The 19966-nt window shown below is 47.5% G+C and overlaps 1 protein-coding gene across 1 annotated transcript; it reads right to left on the bottom strand.

Moving 5' to 3' along the window:
• Positions 1-15875: 15875 nt before the first annotated feature.
• LOC134367920 (melanoma-associated antigen B1-like) lies at positions 15876-16919 on the bottom strand. Its single transcript, XM_063084577.1, has one exon. The coding sequence runs from the start codon at positions 16917-16919 to the stop codon at positions 15876-15878; it is 1044 nt and encodes a 347-aa protein (XP_062940647.1).
• Between the last annotated feature and the right edge of the window lie 3047 nt (positions 16920-19966).

Raw genomic sequence — 19966 nt, 5'->3', positions numbered from 1 at the left:
GCCTGACGACCCTGGGCCAGGATGCCAAGTGCTGAGAGCAGAAACAGGGCCCAACTCTTTGTTGTTCCCTCTATTTGGGGTGAGGTACCTTCTGTCCTCACCCATGATCCATACTTTTACTCCTGGGACGGCCTGGGGCTCCCCTCTCCAGACCTAAGGACATCTCTCCTCATACTAAGGCCCACACCTCCCTGAAACCCAACGGAAGAAGTGAAGATGGCAATATCTGAACACACTGTCTATTCTCCAGAGGTTGAAAGCTGTGGCTGGCAGGCTGAGGCCCAATGATGTGTGGTCCCACTCATGGTCCTCATTCCAGGTCTCCAGTTGGACTCCTGGAAACACCTAAAATTCCTCCCCCTTGCAAATTCATCAGACTAAGAGCATCACTTCTCTGTTACTCCTGAGGAGGAACTGAGGAACACATCTCCCTGACATCTATGCTTGTAGCCTCTCAGGGCTGACACAGAGAGGGACTCTGGTACCTCTGCTGATATGGGGTGGGAGTTCCCTGAAGTCCTCAAGGTTTTCTCTGTGATGTTCTGGCACAACCTGGAAATCCTCTCTCTACTGACGTGTGGCCCCTTGCATCAGATTAAAATTCTCACCTTCCTCAAGCCCTAAGATGAAAGAAAGCATGCTTCACGTCCAGCACCCCCTGTCCTCTATAAGACCCCACTATTCTGGGGTCTTTGGTCTCTAGTCTTTACTCAGGCAACATCTGAGCCTCCCTCATCCCACCTGACTCTGCCAGCTTCACATCAAGGCCCTCAACTCCCCAAGTCCCCAGGGCTGGATGTGAGGAAGGGATACATTTGGCTACCTCTGCCTGGGGTTTCCCAGGGCTAAGAGGGGGTGGAACTTTGTGGACTACCACTCACTACGTTGGTGTTCATCTCAGTCCTCCCTGTCTTGACCTAATGCCTTTCTGCTCATACTAAGGCAATCAACTCCCTGAGACACCCTGAGAAGAAGTGAAATTTTTCTCATCTGGCCACGACTATCCATGGTCTCCTAATGCAACATTCAGGAAGGGATTCTGTGTTACCCTCACTGTTATGAGATGGGTGGTCCCCTCAGTTCTCAGGATCCTCTCCTTGACTCCTGGCACTAGCTGGGAATCCTCAATCTGCTAACCTTAGGCTGTCTACCTCGGTGAAATTCCTCACCTCCCTGAGATGCTCTAGGAAGAAGTGAGATTCTCCATGTCATCATACCCAGATCTCCCAAGTTTTGCAGTAGGAACAGAGCTCTACGTTCTGTTTCTACGTGGGTCACTTCTTTCTGGGAGGGGTCCCCTCATACTCAGTATCACCACCTTGGCTCCTGTTAGGAACCAGATCTTCTTATTCTGAATGGGGGCTGTCTCACTAAACTAAGGGTATTTATGTCCCTGAGACCACACCCAGAGAAAATGAGGGGACACCTCAGCCTGAGAGCTCTAACCCTGGCTTCTCAGTACTGAATGCAAAGGCAAGACTCTGTGTTCCCCTCTGTTCTGGGATAGGTGGCTGCCCCATTCCTCACACAGGATTTGTACCTTGACCTGTCATGGCCTAGGACTCTCCACCTCTGCTGAACTGGCACAGCCAGCCCTTCGCCTTAAACCGAAGCTCTCATCTTCCTAAGACCTTGCAGGCAGGAGTCCGGGGTATCTAAGTCTGCCAGCTCTGGCCTGGGACTCCCAGGAGCAGCAACAGCTGAAGCTCTCTCCACTGTGTAGCATCCCATTTCCTCACTCAGGGTCTTCATCTTGACTCTGCATACTTTCTGGGACTCCACCCTCTGTTGTCTGGAAGCCACACCACTCAGACAAAGATTCTCATATTCCTTGGACCTAAGTTGACAGAGTGAGCCACATCTTGCCAAGGCTCCTTGGGACCTGTGCTTGCTGACAGCAGGGCTGGGACTCTTAGGATCCCACTGTTCTGGAGTCTGTGGCTCTCTCAGGTCTCACAGAGGACTCCAACCTTAGCGCCTGGTAAGATTTATGACCCCTCCATATACTGACCCGAGTCCACAAGTCTCAGACCAAAGCCCTCATCTCTCTGAATCACTAGGAGGGAAGTTGGGGTGCTCCACATCTGGCTACCTTGCCTCGGGCTCCCAAGTTTGAGAGCAGGGCCCAATTTTGAGAAAACATCTGCTCATGAGCACTGAAAGTCCTAATTTTAATCTTTTTAGGGCCAAGACTCTCCCTCTACGAAGGGGGCTGTCCTCTTTAAACTAAGGCCTTCCTCTCCCTGAGGCCTTCAAGGCTGAAATGACACGGCTCCTCAGTCTTATAGCTCTGGCCCAGGGCCTATCAGGGCCGAGTGCACGGGCGGGACTTAGTGCGGCCCCTTTTGCTGTGGGTGAGCCGTGGTCCCCTCAGTCCACATTTAGGGTCCTCAACTTGACCTCAGACCAATTCTGGGAAGTCACCCTCGGCAGACCGGACTACACGCCTCTCAGATGCCACCTCTCAGAGAAGTGGAAGCAAGGGTGAGCCACATCCAGCTGTGGCTGCCCGGGGCCTCCCAGAGCCAACCGCAGGGACGGGACTTAGTGAGGGCCCGCCTGATCGTACGTGGGTGGGGGTACCTTCAGTCCAGGTTTAGGCTCCTCAGCTTGACTGCAGACCAGTCCTGGGAAGTCACACTCTGCAGACTGGATGCCCGGCCTCTCAGATGCACCGCTTCTCAGACACCGTGCCTCTCAGACTCCACCTCTCAGACGTGCTGCTTCTCAGACACCGTGCCTTTCAGAGAAGCGGAAACAAGGGTGAGCCACATCCAGCTGTGGCTGCCCGGGGCCTCCCAGGCAGAAATCATCATGTCGAATGGATACCTGCACTCCCATGTTCATAGCAGCTCTGTTTACAATAGCCAAGACATGGAACCAACCTAAATGTCCACCGATGGATGACTGGATAAGGAAATTGTGGTATATATACACTGGAATACTACTCTGCCATAAAAAATAATGAAATACTCCCATTTGCAGCAACATGGATGAACCTGGAGAAACTTAGGTTGAGTGAAATTAGCAAAGCACAGAGGGATAAATACCACATGTGCTCACTCATAAGTGGGAGCTAAGAGAGAAAGAAGGAAAGAAAGACCACAGTAGTGTGTTGGTCTTACAGATGGAGGAAACTATCCTAGGGCTACAAAGTGGAGTGGGGGGAAGGGGGGGAGGGAGGTTGGGGGATAATTGGGCGGGGGACACAGGGTACAAACGTAATTTCTGGTAATGGGTATGTGGCCAGTAGGAATCTGGCCCTCACATCATGGGCACGAGGGGTGACAATGAGCTTTGTATCTCATGAATATTCATAATAAAAATAAATAAATAATAAATAAATAAATTCGACTAATGAGAGGGCCTTAGATTCTTCCCTCTGCTGTGGTGTGACTATCATCCTCAGACCAAGACCTTCATTTCTCTGTTACCCCTGAGTGGGAACTGATGGGCACCTGTGCCTGACGTATCTGCCTGGGGTCTTCCAGGGCTCACAGTAGGGAGAATTCTGTGTGGCCCTCACTGATATGGGGTGGAAGGTCCCCACAGTCCTCAGGGTTCTCACCATGACATCTGGAACAACTTGGAAATCCTTCTCATGCTGACCTGAGGCTGTTCCCTGTGACCTAGTCTCTTACTTCTATGAGATGCCCTGGGAAAACTAAGTGCGAATCATCATGTCCAGGTCTGACAACAGGGGTGGGCCTCTCTGCGGCCCCCTCCTTTCTGGGAGGGGTGCCCTCATCATTACTCAATGTCACAGCCTTAAAACCTGTTAGGGACTGGGTACCTCTGATGAATTGGGCCTATCCCATTAGACCAAGGCCCTCACCTCCCTGAGACTACCTCTGGAAAAAATAAGGGCATCTCAGCCTGTCAGCTCTACCCTGAGCCTCTTATTGCTGGACAGCAGATGTGGGCCTTGAATGTGGCCCTCAAATCCGTTAGTCTTTAGACGGGAAGTGAGGTTACTCCAAATTTGTCTACTCTGCCCGAGACCTCCTAGAGCCCAGTGCAGGGGCACTGCTCAGTGTGGCTCCCTCTTTTGGGTAGAGGTCCGCTCATTAGCCCTCACAGTTCTCACCTTGACTCCAGTTAAGGCCTCGGTCTCCACCATCTGCAGAATGAGGACTAAGTTCTAAGACCAAGGTACTTCCCTCCCTCCCTGACACTTTCCAGGCAGAACTCTCCCAGACAGCTTTCCTGAGGCCTCCCAGTGCCAACCACAGAGGCAGGACTTATGGGGGCCCCTTTGTTATGGATAAGAGGTGATCCCTTCAATCCACACTCAGGGTCCTCACCTTGGTATCTCATGAGAGCTTGGAATTCCTCCCTCTACTGACCTGAGTCCACCAGCCTGCAAACAAAGCCCTCACCTCCCTGAATTTCTACATAGGAAAGTCAGTACTCCACACACCAGAGCCTCCCAGAACCGAGTGCAGTGGCTCTGCTTTGCTTTGTTACATCCATTAGGGAGAGATTCCCTCATTTAGCCCTCAGGGCCCTCACCTTGACTCTAGTTAGGACCTAGCTCTCCTCCTTATGCAAAATCAGGGGTACTCCGTTAGATAAAGGCCCAGCAGTTGCTGAGACTTTTCAGGCACAACTCTGCCGGACAGCTCTCCCGGGACCTCCCAAGGCCGACTGCAGGCGTGAGACTTAGTGCAGCCCCGTTTGTTGTGGGTGAGCGGTGGTCCCCTCAGTCCACGTTCAGGGTCCTCACCTTGACCTCAGACCAGTCCTGGGAAGTCACCCTCGGCGGACCGGACTACAGGACTCTCAGACATGGCCTCTCAGACGGCCCGCCCCTCCGAAAGGCGGAAGCGAGGATGAGCCACATCCGTCCTCCCAGGGCCTCCCAGGGCCTCCCAGACGCCGCGCCTCCCAAACTCCGCGATTCCCAGACACCCCGCCTCTCAGAAAAGCGGAAGCGAGGATGAGCCACATCCGGCCTCCAGGGGAGGCTTGGGTCTTGAATGTTGTGGTTCGGGGGGCTTTGCTGTTGGGGTTGGTGATAGAGTTGTTTGTGGTTTTGTGGATGGCGTGTTATGATGAGGTGGAGGTTGTTATTAGTTTTAAGAGTATGGGTGATTGGGTGATTTATGTGGGGGAGGGGACGGGTTATTTTCATGAGGATTCTAGAGGTGTGGCTGTGTTGTATAGTTATGGGTGCTGATTGGTGGCGGTGGCTGTGTGGTCTTTGTTTATGGGTGTCATTATTGTTAGTGACGTTACTTGGGGGTGGTTAAATAATTAGTAGTGTAGTCATTAGGATTGTAATGAGGAAAGAAAGGAAGTAAAGTTTGATTAGACCTTTTTGGTTGGAGGTGGTTGTTGCAGCTAGTACTTGGAAGTGGGCAATGTCTTTTGGGACTGTTTCTTCTAGTCAAGCTAGGTCTAGTGTTTGGGAGGCTGTGCTTTGGCTTGCGCTTAGGCTGAGATAGGGTATTGTACGATGGGTAAGGGTTGGGAAGAATCCTAGGAGAGTAGAGAAGTTGTGTGAGGGTGAGGATAGTTTGGGGGTTAGGTTGAGTGAGTTTAGGCATAGTTCTAGTGCTAGGGTGAAGCCTAGAATGGTGATGAGGAGGGTGGATAGTTTGAGGCAAAGTGGTATAGTCATTTGGGGAATATTTATTGGGGGCATGCTGTTGGAGATGATAAAGCTAGCAAAGATGCTGCCGATTACCAGACGTTGGGTTGGGTTGGTGAGGTTGGGGTTGTTTTCGTTGATGCTTATTAGGGTTGGGAAGTGGGGTTGTCCTAGTAGTGTAAGAAAAATGGTTCGGGGGCTGACCCCGTGGCACACTCGGGAGAGTGTGGCACTGGGAGCATGAGAGCGCTCCCACCGCGGGTAGGACTGGCTGGTGCGCTCACTGGCTGAGAGCGGTGCGGGCGACACCAAGACAAGGGTTACGATCCCCTTACCGGTCACACACACACACACAAAAAAAAAAAAAAAGAAAAGAAAAGAAAAATAGTTCCGGTACTTTAGGCGGCTGTGAGGGTGGTGGCAATGAGTATGATTGTGAGGGCTGAGGCGTTAGTATACAATGGGTTTATGGTCTCGATGATTAGGTCTTTGGAGTAAAAACCTGTTAGGAATGGCATGCCTGTGAGAGCGAGGTTTCCTATGATTAGAGAGGTTGATGTAAGGGGTATAATTTTATGTAGGCCTCCTAGTTTTCCGATGTCTTCTTCGTTGTTTAGGTTGTGGATAATAGAGCTGGAGCATATGAATAGTATGGCCTTGAAAAATGCGTGCATGCAGATGTGGAGGAAAGCTAGATGTGGTTGGTTGATGACAATCGTTACTGTTATTAGGCCTAGTTGGCTTGAGGTAGAGAATGCGATAATTTTTTTGATATCGTTTTGTGTTAAGGTGCAGATCGCTGTGAATAGTGTGGTGAGAGCCCCTAGGCATAGTGTTAGTGTTTGGATTGTTTTGTTGTTTTCTATTAGGGGTAGAATCGGATCAGTAGGAAGATTTCTGCTACGACTCTTGTGCTGGAATGGAGTAGGGCTGAGACAGGTGTGGGACCTTCCATTGCAGAGGCTAGTCATGGGTGCCGGCCGAACTGGGCAGACTTACCTGTTGCAGCGAGGAGGAGGCCTGTTAATGGGAGGGGGCTCGGGTTTGTGTTGAGGATGAATAGTTGTTGGAGGTCTCGTGTGTTTGAATATACGAAAAATCACGCTGTAGCTAGGATGAAGCCGATGTCACTGAGACGGTTGTAGAGGATTGCTTGCAGGGCTGCTGTGTTTGCGTCTGTTCAGCCATGTCATCATCTGATTACACGAAAGGATATGATGCCTACTCCTTCTCATCCAATGAAGAGGTGGAATAGGTTGTTGGTGGAGACCAGGATTAGTGTTGCGATAAGGAAGATGAGTAGGTATTTGAAGAACTTATTGATGTTGGGGTCCGATTGCATGTATCATAGAGAGAATTCTATAATGGATCATGTAACGAAGAGGGCTAGTGGGATGAAAATTATAGAGAAGTAGTCCAGTTTGAAGCTAAGGGATAATTTTAGTGTTTGGATGGTGATTCAGTGTCAGTTGGAGGTGATTGTATCCTGTCCAGAGTAAATAAATGTGAGGGCAGGTGTGAGGCTGGTCAAGAAAGCAAGTTGGGTTGAGGTTTTCACGTGGTAGGGGTAGTGCTTGTGCGTGTTGGTAAGGGTGGGGATGATGAGAATGACAAGTGAGATTATTGTTAGGGATAGGGGTAGGTTTATTACTTTTACTTGGAGTTGCACCAGATTTTTGGTTCCTAAGGCCAATGGATTGCTTCTATCCTTTAAACGTAAGAAAGCCATAGTTTTAGGTATGGTCATAAGAATTAGCAGTTCTTGGGATCTTTCTTGGTGAATAAGGGGTTTTGAGTCTCTGTTGTCAGGTTCACAGCCTAATGTTTTGTCTGAACTATATTTACAGTAAAGGGGCCCTAGAGCTGTTTTGGGGTTGAGGGACAGGAGTAGAAGCGGGATGATGTGTATGAGTATCAGGGAATTCTCTCGTGTGAGGGATGGTTTGATGCTGTTGATGTGATGTGTGAGGGCACCTCGTTGTGTTGTGATTAGTATAAATAGGGTGTATAGGGCCGTGATTAGTATGTTGAGTCCTATGAGGATAACTGTAATATTTGATCATGAGAATGATGTTATTATTATGAGTAACTCTCCGATTAGGTTGATGGTTGGTGGGAGGGCTAGATTTGTTAGGGAGGCTAGTAATCATCATGTTGCCATTAGGGGGAGGAGTGTTTGCAGTCCGCGGGCCAGGATTATAGTTCGACTGTGGGTGCGTTCGTAGTTGGAGTTTACAAGACAGAAGAGCAGGGATGATGTAAGTCCATGGGCAATTATTAGGGCTGTAGCTCCTGTGAATCCTTAGGGTGTTTGGATTAGGATGGCTATGCTTACTAGGGCCATGTGGCTGACGGATGAATATGCCATGAGGGATTTCAGGTCTGTCTGACGTAGGCAGATAGAGCTTGTCATGACCATTCCTCATAGAGAGAGAACGAGGAAGGGGTAGGTTATGGAGTTTGCTGGGGGGTTTAGAATGATGGTGATTCGTATCATTACCTATCCTCCTAGTTTTAGGAGGATGGCTGCGAGGACTATGGATCTGGTGATAGGGGCTTCTACGTGTGCTTTTGGTAGTCAGAGGTGAAGTCTGTAGAGTGGTATTTTTACTATAAATGCTGTTATGCATGCTGTTCATAGGAGGGTGCCGGATCATGAGGGTGGGGGTGTTTGGGTTCAGTGTTGAAGCAGCAGTAGGTTTAATGAGCCGGTGGAGTTGTGGATGTAGGTCAGTGCCATTAGTAGAGGTACGGAGCCGAAAAGGGTATAGAATAGGAAATAGAGTCCTGCATGTAGTTGTTCTCGTTGGCTGCCCCATCGGGTGATGATGATTAGGGGTGGGATTAGTGTTGCTTCAAATAGGATGTAGAATATGATCAGTTCTGTGGCGGTAAATGTTATGATTAAAAAATTTGTAATGAGGTTAATGTGAGGATATGTAGGTTTTTTCGAATGAGTGTTTCTTTAGAGAGGTGGTGTTGGCTCGCTATAATTATTAGGGGGAGGAGTCAGGTTGTTAATACCAGACGTGGGGTTGATTGGGCGTCTGAGAAGAAGTTTAATGATGTGGTTGTGCTATTTTCATCGTTGTGGTTTAAGAAAAGAAGAGTGATGAGGCTAACTAGTAGGCTGTGGGTTGTTGAGTTGATTCAGATAATATTATTGTTGGAGTACCACGTGGTGGGGATGAGTATGATTGTGGGGATAATAAGTTTTAGCATTGTAGGAGGTTAAGGTTTTGCACGAGGTCTAGGCCCTAAGTGTCAGAGATCATTACTAGAAGTGCTAGGCTTATGGCGGTTTCGCAGCCTGCAAAGATTAGGAGGATGATGGGGAGGATGTAGGATAGGGTGAAGTGTAGGTTTAGGGACAGGACGGTGGCTAGGACGAATAGGGATAATATTAGGCCCTCCAAGCATAATAGGGAGGATGCAAAGTGGGATCGGTATATTAGCAGTCCTACGAGGAATGTAGTGTATGCTAAGATGATGTTAATATAAATTGGAGGCATTTAGTAGTTACGAAATGTCGCAATTTAATGGGTCGAAACCAGTTGTTTTAATTAATCTAACTACCATATTCAGCTCCTTCTAGGCCTTTTTGGGATCATTCACAGGCTAGGCTTAGTGCTAGTGTGAGGATGAGGATAAGTGCCACGGTGAGTATTAGTTTGAGGTTGTTCGTTTGGGTGGCTCACGGGAGGGGTAGTAGTAAGGTAATCTCTAGGTCGAATAGTAGGAATGTGATGGCTACCAAGAAGAATTTTCTGGAGAATGGTAGGCGAGCGGATCCTACTGGGTCCAACCTGCATTTGTATGGACTTAACTTTTGTGCATAGGTATATGTTTGGGGGAGTCAGAAGCCAAAGCTGATAAGGAGGAGTGCTAGTGTTGTGTTGGTTAAGAGAGTTAATGCTAGGTTGATTATTCTTTTCTGGGTTGTGACCAGATCTTATTGATTGGAAGTCAGCTGTACTAGCTGATACCGAAAGAATAGGATCCTCATCAGTAAATGGAGATGTATAGGAACAGTCAGACTACGTCTACGAAGTGTCAATATCAGGCTGCGGCTTCAAAGCCAAAATGGTGTTTGGATGTGAAGTGGAATTTTAGTTGGCGTAGAAGACAGACGGTGAGGAAGGCGGATCCAATCATTACGTGGAGGCCGTGGAAACCTGTTGCTACGAAGAATGTTGATCCGTTTACGTTGTCGGAAATGGTAAAGGGGGTTACGAGGTATTCTGAGATTTGGAGGAGTGTGAAGTAAGTGCCCAGGGAGATTGTGATGAAGAGGGCTTGGAGTATATGTTTGCGGTTTCCTTCTATGAGGCTGTGGTGGGCCCAGGTGATGGACACTCCGGAGGCTAGCAGTACTAGTGTGTTGAGTAGTGGAACCTCTATGGGGTTGAGAGGGTTGATGCCTGCTGGTGGTCAGAAAGCCCCTAAGCTAGGGGTTGGGGCTATGCTTGAGTGGTAAACGGCTGAGGAGAACCCGGTGAAGAAGAAAACTTCGGATGTAATAAAAAGGATTATTCCATATCGTAGTCCTGTTTGGATGATAGTTGTATGGTGGCCTGGGAAGGTGCTTTCTCGTACTACATCTCATCATCATTGGTATATGGTTAGTAGGTTAGTCAGTAGTCCTAGGATTAAGAGGGTGTTGGAATTAAAGTGGAATCATATTGTTAGGCTGGATGTTATGAGAAAGGCGGATAGGGCTCCTGTGAGTGGTCAGGGGCTGGGGTTTACTATGTGATAGGCGTGGGTTTGGTGGGTCATTAGGCATTGCTGTGTTGGTAGAGGCTTACTAAGAGGGTAAATACATAAGCTTGGACTAGGGCTACGGTAAGTTTGAGGATGGTGAGTAGGGTGAGGAGGGTGAAAGTAGCTGAGGCTGTCAGGGGGCTCAGAGTTGTTAGTACTAGTGTAGTGTTTCTGATAAGGTGCATAAGCAGGTGGCCAGCTGTGATGTCGGCTGTTAACCGTACGGCTAGGGCTATGGGTTGGATGAAGAGGCTGATGGTTTCGATGGCTACGAGTATTGGGATAAGGGGGTGGGTGTGCCTTGGGGTAGAAGGTGAGCTAGAGATTCTTTTGTTTTGTGGCAAAAACCTAGGATCACCGTTCCGGCTCACAGGGGGATTGTTATGCCTAAGTTTAGGGACAGTTGGGAGGTGAGTGAGAATGAGTGGGGCAGCAGGCCTAGTAGGTTTGTTGAGCCAACCAATAGGATTAGTGAGGTTAGTATTAAGGATCATGATTGTCCTTTGGTGTTGTGGGTTGCCATCAATCGTTTCAGAATAAGTTGGATCAGTCATATTTGTAGAGAGGTTAGGCGATTGTTGATGAGGCAGGAGGGAAGAGGATACATTGCGTTGGGTAGGAGAATGATGAGGGCTACGATAGGTATTCCCATTAGCACGGGGGTGGTAAAAGAGGTGAATAGATTTTCTTTCATTTTTTTTCTCATAGATTTGTGTGTTTTGGTATTTTAGTAATTTTTTCTGCGGGGTTAGAGGGGTAGGTGAATTTTGAGGGTTTTAGTTGAAGTATAATGAAGAGCATTAGGATTATAAATATAATGGAGGTGAATCATGTTGAGGTATCTAGTTGTGGCATCTCATTGTGGGAAGGCCAGTGCTTCCATTCTTTACCTTAAAAGGTTAATGCTATTTAGCTTCACGATGTGCGTGTTGTGTTAAGGTTGATCAGTCTTCAAAGTGTTTGAGTGGGACGAGTTCGAGTAGGATGGGCATGAAGCTGTGGTTTGAGCCGCAGATCTCTGAGCATTGTCCGTAGAATAGGCCTGGTCGCGTTGCTGTTAGGGTTGTTTGGTTTAGACGTCCTGGGATCGCGTCCATTTTTACGCCTAGCGAGGGTGCGGTTCGTGAGTGTAGCACGTCTTTGGATGAGATTAGCATGTGGACTGGGGTTTCTATCGGGAGTACTGTTCGGTTGTCAACTTCTAGGAGTCGGAGCTCCCCTGGTTTTAGGTCGGGGGTGGGAGTTATGTATGAGTCGAAGTTTAGGTCTGTGTAATCTGTATATTCGTAACTTCAGTACCATTGGTGGCCCATGGCTTTGACAGTTAAGAGGGGGTTATTGATTTCATCTGTTATATAGAGGATTCGTAGTGATGGAAGGGCGATGGAAGTTAGGATAACAGCGGGTAAAATAGTCCATATGGTTTCTACCATTTGGGGTGTTATAGTGCTTGTGTGCGTGAGTTTTGTGGTTAATATTAGGGAAATGATAGAAAGGACTAAGGAACTGATTAGGAACACGATTATGAGGGTGTGTTCATGGAATTATAATAGTTCCTCCATGATGGGGGAGGACGCGTCTTGAAGTCCTAGTTGTAATGGGTGTGCCACAGAGATATAAAGGATTCGGGCCTATAAGTTGACTCTGACGAAGTCACGTAATGTTTTTACTAATATCTCGCTTGTGGGGAAGGTCCTAGGGGCTATGGGGTTGGCTTGAAACCATTCTTTGGGGGTTCGATTCCTTCCTTTCTTGTTGGGTCTTTACGTATACCGGTTCCTCAAATGTGTGGGAAGCAGGGGGGCAGCCGTGTAGTCATTCTAGATTTGTTTTGAGAAGTTCTACCACTGAAACTTCTCGTTTTGAAGTGAAGACTTCTCATGTTATGAAAATTATTAATATAACTGCTGTTAAGGAGATAAATGATCCTATGGATGAGACTGTATTTCACATGGTGTATGCATCTGGGTAGTTGGAGCATCGCCGTGGTATTCGTGATAGGCCTAGGAATTGTTGTGGAAAGAATGTCAGGTTTACACCCACGAATATGACCGTGAAGTGAATTTTAGCTCAAGTGGCATTGAGGGTGTAGCCTGAAAGTAGAGGAAATCAGTGGATGAAGCCTCCTATGATAGCGAATACCGCTCCTATGGAGAATACATAGTGGAAATGCGCTACTAGGTAGTATGTGTCGTGAAGTACAATGTCTAGTGATGAGTTGGCTAGCACAATTCCTGTCAGGCCCCCTATTGTAAATAGGAAGATGAAGCCCAGTGCTCATAATATAGCGGGAGATCATTTGATATCTCCTCCATGCAGTGTGGCTAGTCAGCTGAATACTTTTATGCCTGTGGGAATCGTGATGATTATTGTGGCTGCTGTGAAGTATGCTCGAGTGTCTACATCTATTCCTACTGTAAATATGTGGTGGGCTCAGATGATAAAGCCCAAAAAGCCCATGGATATTATAGCCCAGACCATTCCTATATATATCCGAATGGTTCTTTTTTACCTGAGTAATAGATCACGATGTGTGAGACTATTCGGAAGCCGGGGAGAATGAGGATATAGACTTCGGGGGGTGTAAGGTATCTGTATGCTTTAATTTGTGGTAATGTGAGTTGTTAGATCATTTTGTGATGAAACTTGAGCAATATTTATAAAAATTTACAATTGTCAAACCTTCTTTAACCCAATTTCTGCTTTACTATGTCTTTCCTGTAAGAAACCATGAACATTTACACAGAAATTCATGTTCAAAGGCATCAATTTCAGTTCTATTAATCATAACTAATGGGGAACAACTTACTTGAACATTAGGAGGAGAATGGTTATTTATGGCACAAACACCCTTTAGAATTCTATGAAATAGTTTAAAACGTGAGGTGGATCTATATGTGCTGTCACAGAAGGATCCTGCATTCATTTCATTAAGTGACAAGAGCAACATGGCAGAACATAACAAGTAGCAGAACAATATGTACAATGTTACCCATGTATGTTAAAAACTTAATATATTTTATAGCACATCTACGTATGAAAATGCCTGGAATCAGCTTTAAAATGACACATACCAGATTGTTAATTGTGGTTACTTTTGAAAAGGGGGCTGAATTTTGGAGGAATGTCGTAAGGGGAGAAATTGTGATTTATCTCTATTAAATTTTTTTACAACAAGAATAGATACACAACTATTAACTCAATCGTTAAAATATTTAAATAGGCCTAACAATAGAAATAGTAAATGTGTATTACTCAGATAAAGTAAGTGCTAACTGACGCCATAGAAAAAAACCTAACTTTTGAATAGCTTAACACAACAAAAATTTGTTTCTTGTGCACACAAAATCTGATGTGGGTTGGCAGAGGCTCTCTGTTAATAGGTGACCCAAGGATGCAGGCTGCTTCCATCACGTGGCTCCACACCTCACCATGGGCTCCCCATGTTTGCTGTTGAATGTAAGAGAAAGCATGGAGGTGTCAGACTAGCTCTCATGAGCCTTGACCTGGAGGTGACAAACATGCATCTGCTATGTTTCAGTGATAAGAGTTAGTCACATAACCCTTACTAACTATACGTGGAGTGGGTTCCCAGGGCTAGTGGCATCAGGACCCCAGGCACAGGAAGCCCATAGTCCCAAATTGGGTTTGATGCTCAGTTTCACCTGGCTTCTTTAGGCCTGCTTTTAGTGCTTTGGCCACAGAGTACTTCCTATCACTTGAGAGACATTGTGGAACAGTGAGAAGAGAAATGAATGAATAGACACAAGATCTGCCTCAGGCCGGGAGGAGAGGAAAAGGGTGAGCTCTAGAGGAATTCAGACCAAGGTCTAGTCCCAGCTGTATCACTGACCAGCCACGTGAACTTCAGAATATTGCAAGTTCTCCATCGGCCAATGAGTTTGAAAAGCCCCATCTCACAGCATTGTTAGAAAATATGTAATCTGTGTAAAGCACCTGGCAAAATGACTGGCAAATATTGGGTCTTTAATGAATGGCAGTTTTTACTATGATTATATTAATACCAGAAGAGACTATTCTCTTCTCTGGGAATTCTATTTTATCCAGATGTCAGAAAATATTCAGTGCTTTAAAACAAACAAACAAAACCCCCAAATAAACTACAGTGCTGCTAAACAAATAATAGAAGTAAATTTTCCCCGTTAGAGAATGCTATTCCTCTAATGGACTTCACGAGGATTCAACTCAAAGTTTTCAGAATTTATGTTAAGGACCAGCAATGCCCCTCCCTCCTAGATGCCCTCCGCAACAAAAATGCTCCTATTTATTTTACCACTAATAAAATTTAGCCCTATCTTGGAGTTTTGCCAAATTATATGCAAAATAACCCAATTAATGAAATAGGCTCTGACTCCCCCAGCTCAGGGCAAAGGGTGCCAGCTTAATAGCTTTTTAGCATCTCACCTCAAGGGGGTATCATCCTTATTTCTCAGAAACTCCCTGGAGACCATATGCACAGCACACCTGGTTTCTGCATTGTGTTCAACTGCACTGGGACAAGAGCGCCGTGCATCTTTCCTTTCTACCTTAGGGAGAGATTCCACCTGCTTTACCCACAATCACAAAGTAATTGTTAAGGGCTGTTTCCTATTCTGGGCTTAGTCTCTCAACTATGGGGCTCACCGTCTGAGGGTTTGGCCCGTACTCATGATTATCACAGTCTCGTCTACCCCACCTTGGAGCTAACTTAAGGTTACCTCCCAACGAGGGACTTGCAATGTCCCAAACCACAAAGTGCCTTGCTCGACTGAGGGAATTCACACTTGACTGCTCTCATCTGGACCTCCTTCCCGTCCCCCACCATCCTCTCTTTTACTTGTCCTGTACATGTTAGAGTGTACCAAGTCATCTTCCTTATACACTACCAGCTCTTAGACTCTAAAAATCCATGGGCAGCGGAAGGGTCTTCTTTATCTTAGCATCATCACTACCAGCACAGAGCCCTGCAGAGAGCAGATGCTCAATTAATGATGGAAATAAACAAGCCACCGATCAAAGAATGTAATTTATTACTCTTTACTTTTATCTGCATTCTTGAAATAGATCATAGACAACCAGGTACATATCGTTGAGTTTTACAAAAAGATAGACAAAAGTGAATAATGCAAACAAAAATTGACTATATTTTGCTTTGTTTCCCTCTATTTTAAGACTCCAATTATGTTTAGTGGGGTTCTTTTACAGATTTCCAATAAAATCTCCATTCCAAAGCCATAAATTTTCTTTTTCTTAAACCCCAAGAAGATTCAAAGATTTTCAAAATGTATTACAGAATATCTAAACTCTTCAAAACCTGATAACAGCAATAAATGTGTGATCTGCATCATTCATAAACACAGACTCTGAATCTAAAAAAAACATTCTACTCAAATAACAGTATTTGAAAGATACTAATGTAAAACAAGAACAAGAAGATATATATTATGATCTCTCTGGCCCCATCTCGGCCTCTCACTACTTAAGAGATTGGAAGCCCTCTTCAATAACAGAATCTGCCTCACACGTCACTAGGGGCAGGAGGAGCTGTCAGATGTGTAGGCCTAGAACATGCACTGGCCTTGGCAGAAGTGCCACGCATGGCTGCGGCTCTGGCTGAAGCTTTTTCTTTCTCATCTCTCAAAGCCTCTTCATAATGGAATGGGAAGACACTAGGGGTGGTATTAATGAGTTGGGCCAAAAACTCCAGGACTTTCATCTTGCTGGTTTCAGCATGGGCTCTTGGACCCCACAGGAACTGATAGCGTGGAGGATCACTGTTGGGTACCTGCTGATACTCCAGGTACCTTTCCTTCACCAGATCTTGGGTGATGAGCTTCCTGACATCCCCAAAGATGAAATGACTCTTCCCATCAAAGACTCCCATCATATTCAGGAATTCCCACATCTCTTTCTCGGAGGCGCAATTGCCACTGAAGAAGATCACACCCAGCAGAGGCATTAGAAGCCCATTCCTGGGAAAGCCCCGGGAACCGCTCAGGCTCCCATCATCGGTGGGATTTAGCTTGCTGACAAGGGTATAGGAGTGATTTCTGGGGTTGACTTCCTTCAAGTCAAGGCCAAAGACCAGCTCCATGTTCCTAGAGGCTCTCTTGAGGATCTCAGGGAATTGCTCTCTGTACCTTTTGTGGACAACCTTCAGCATCTCTGCCTTCATAATGGGCTCTTTCATTTTATACTTGTGCAGCATGAACTGCATCAGCGTTCCGGCCTTCCTGGTTAGAAGATCATGGTGTGAGCTCTCAGTGGAGGTTGAGGCCTGGGAGGAATTTTTTCTTCCCTCACCTTTACCCTTGGCACCTTTACCAGATCTCTTGCGTGAAACACCCACAGCAGCAGTGAGGGTGTGGGGGGCTCCCTGAGGCTTCTGGGGAATGCCAGCAGCAGGGGAGCCAGGAGGAGTAACCCCCAAAACAAGAGAGGAAGTGGAAGGGGACTCTTCCTCTGCTGCAGCGGCCTGAGCACCCTGAAGACCCTGGGTCTCACTTTGGGCCTGGTGGCGTTTCTCACGGGCTCGGAGCTTACTCTTTCGACCCCGAGGCATGATGACTGTGGTCAGAGACAGCAGGCAGGCGTGTGGGCAGGAAGTCAGGTGAAGTGGGCACCTGGAGGAGAGAGGATGAGATCTTGTGAACACCTTTAGCAAGGAGATATCACCTTGGATTTTAAGAAGCCAATTCCGCAGTTTCCCTTGAGAGTCCTAGGAACACATTGGGCTCTTTTTCTTTGTCAGCCTGTCCTCTGGGAACCCAGAGGAGGAAGTTACAGTGTGCCTTAGGCCATCCCTTATTTGGGGCTGACTGGGTCACAGCAAGACCCGGCAGAGTGGACTCCCTCTGTGTTCAAGGGTCCTCTCGGTTTGCATATGGCATCATCATCATCATGTCTATTCTGTGCTGTTCTGATGGTGACACCTCAAAGATCTTTGGGACCCATGAGAAGGAAATAAGGAGGTGTCTTAGTCCACCACTTCTGTGGGGTCTGGAGGCAGTTCTGAGGGTTTTGTGGGGCCCTCTGTCTTGGGATCATTGGCCATCAATCCGCTCATTCAGAGTCCTCATCTTGTCTACATCTAAAGTCTGAAATCCTCCCTTCTGCTGACTGATGCTGCATCTTCAGACCAAGGCTCTCACCTCCCTTAGACCTAATACAAAGAAATGAGGAGGAGTCTCAGCCTGACGACCCTGGGCCAGGATGCCAAGTGCTGAGAGCAGAAACAGGGCCCAACTCTTTGTTGTTCCCTCTATTTGGGGTGAGGTACCTTCTGTCCTCACCCATGATCCATACTTTTACTCCTGGGACGGCCTGGGGCTCCCCTCTCCAGACCTAAGGACATCTCTCCTCATACTAAGGCCCACACCTCCCTGAAACCCAACGGAAGAAGTGAAGATGGCAATATCTGAACACACTGTCTATTCTCCAGAGGTTGAAAGCTGTGGCTGGCAGGCTGAGGCCCAATGATGTGTGGTCCCACTCATGGTCCTCATTCCAGGTCTCCAGTTGGACTCCTGGAAACACCTAAAATTCCTCCCCCTTGCAAATTCATCAGACTAAGAGCATCACTTCTCTGTTACTCCTGAGGAGGAACTGAGGAACACATCTCCCTGACATCTATGCTTGTAGCCTCTCAGGGCTGACACAGAGAGGGACTCTGGTACCTCTGCTGATATGGGGTGGGAGTTCCCTGAAGTCCTCAAGGTTTTCTCTGTGATGTTCTGGCACAACCTGGAAATCCTCTCTCTACTGACGTGTGGCCCCTTGCATCAGATTAAAATTCTCACCTTCCTCAAGCCCTAAGATGAAAGAAAGCATGCTTCACGTCCAGCACCCCCTGTCCTCTATAAGACCCCACTATTCTGGGGTCTTTGGTCTCTAGTCTTTACTCAGGCAACATCTGAGCCTCCCTCATCCCACCTGACTCTGCCAGCTTCACATCAAGGCCCTCAACTCCCCAAGTCCCCAGGGCTGGATGTGAGGAAGGGATACATTTGGCTACCTCTGCCTGGGGTTTCCCAGGGCTAAGAGGGGGTGGAACTTTGTGGACTACCACTCACTACGTTGGTGTTCATCTCAGTCCTCCCTGTCTTGACCTAATGCCTTTCTGCTCATACTAAGGCAATCAACTCCCTGAGACACCCTGAGAAGAAGTGAAATTTTTCTCATCTGGCCACGACTATCCATGGTCTCCTAATGCAACATTCAGGAAGGGATTCTGCGTTACCCTCACTGTTATGAGATGGGTGGTCCCCTCAGTTCTCAGGATCCTCTCCTTGACTCCTGGCACTAGCTGGGAATCCTCAATCTGCTAACCTTAGGCTGTCTACCTCGGTGAAATTCCTCACCTCCCTGAGATGCTCTAGGAAGAAGTGAGATTCTCCATGTCATCATACCCAGATCTCCCAAGTTTTGCAGTAGGAACAGAGCTCTACGTTCTGTTTCTACGTGGGTCACTTCTTTCTGGGAGGGGTCCCCTCATACTCAGTATCACCACCTTGGCTCCTGTTAGGAACCAGATCTTCTTATTCTGAATGGGGGCTGTCTCACTAAACTAAGGGTATTTATGTCCCTGAGACCACACCCAGAGAAAATGAGGGGACACCTCAGCCTGAGAGCTCTAACCCTGGCTTCTCAGTACTGAATGCAAAGGCAAGACTCTGTGTTCCCCTCTGTTCTGGGATAGGTGGCTGCCCCATTCCTCACACAGGATTTGTACCTTGACCTGTCATGGCCTAGGACTCTCCACCTCTGCTGAACTGGCACAGCCAGCCCTTCGCCTTAAACCGAAGCTCTCATCTTCCTAAGACCTTGCAGGCAGGAGTCCGGGGTATCTAAGTCTGCCAGCTCTGGCCTGGGACTCCCAGGAGCAGCAACAGCTGAAGCTCTCTCCACTGTGTAGCATCCCATTTCCTCACTCAGGGTCTTCATCTTGACTCTGCATACTTTCTGGGACTCCACCCTCTGTTGTCTGGAAGCCACACCACTCAGACAAAGATTCTCATATTCCTTGGACCTAAGTTGACAGAGTGAGCCACATCTTGCCAAGGCTCCTTGGGACCTGTGCTTGCTGACAGCAGGGCTGGGACTCTTAGGATCCCACTGTTCTGGAGTCTGTGGCTCTCTCAGGTCTCACAGAGGACTCCAACCTTAGCGCCTGGTAAGATTTATGACCCCTCCATATACTGACCCGAGTCCACAAGTCTCAGACCAAAGCCCTCATCTCTCTGAATCACTAGGAGGGAAGTTGGGGTGCTCCACATCTGGCTACCTTGCCTGGGGCTCCCAAGTTTGAGAGCAGGGCCCAATTTTGAGAAAACATCTGCTCATGAGCACTGAAAGTCCTAATTTTAATCTTTTTAGGGCCAAGACTCTCCCTCTACGAAGGGGGCTGTCCTCTTTAAACTAAGGCCTTCCTCTCCCTGAGGCCTTCAAGGCTGAAATGACACGGCTCCTCAGTCTTATAGCTCTGGCCCAGGGCCTATCAGGGCCGAGTGCACGGGCGGGACTTAGTGCGGCCCCTTTTGCTGTGGGTGAGCCGTGGTCCCCTCAGTCCACATTTAGGGTCCTCAACTTGACCTCAGACCAATTCTGGGA

The sequence above is a fragment of the Cynocephalus volans genome, chromosome X (genome assembly GCF_027409185.1).
Source record: "Cynocephalus volans isolate mCynVol1 chromosome X, mCynVol1.pri, whole genome shotgun sequence".
Taxonomy (NCBI): Eukaryota; Metazoa; Chordata; class Mammalia; order Dermoptera; family Cynocephalidae; genus Cynocephalus; species Cynocephalus volans.
This window is presented reverse-complemented; position numbering and strand designations above follow the sequence as displayed.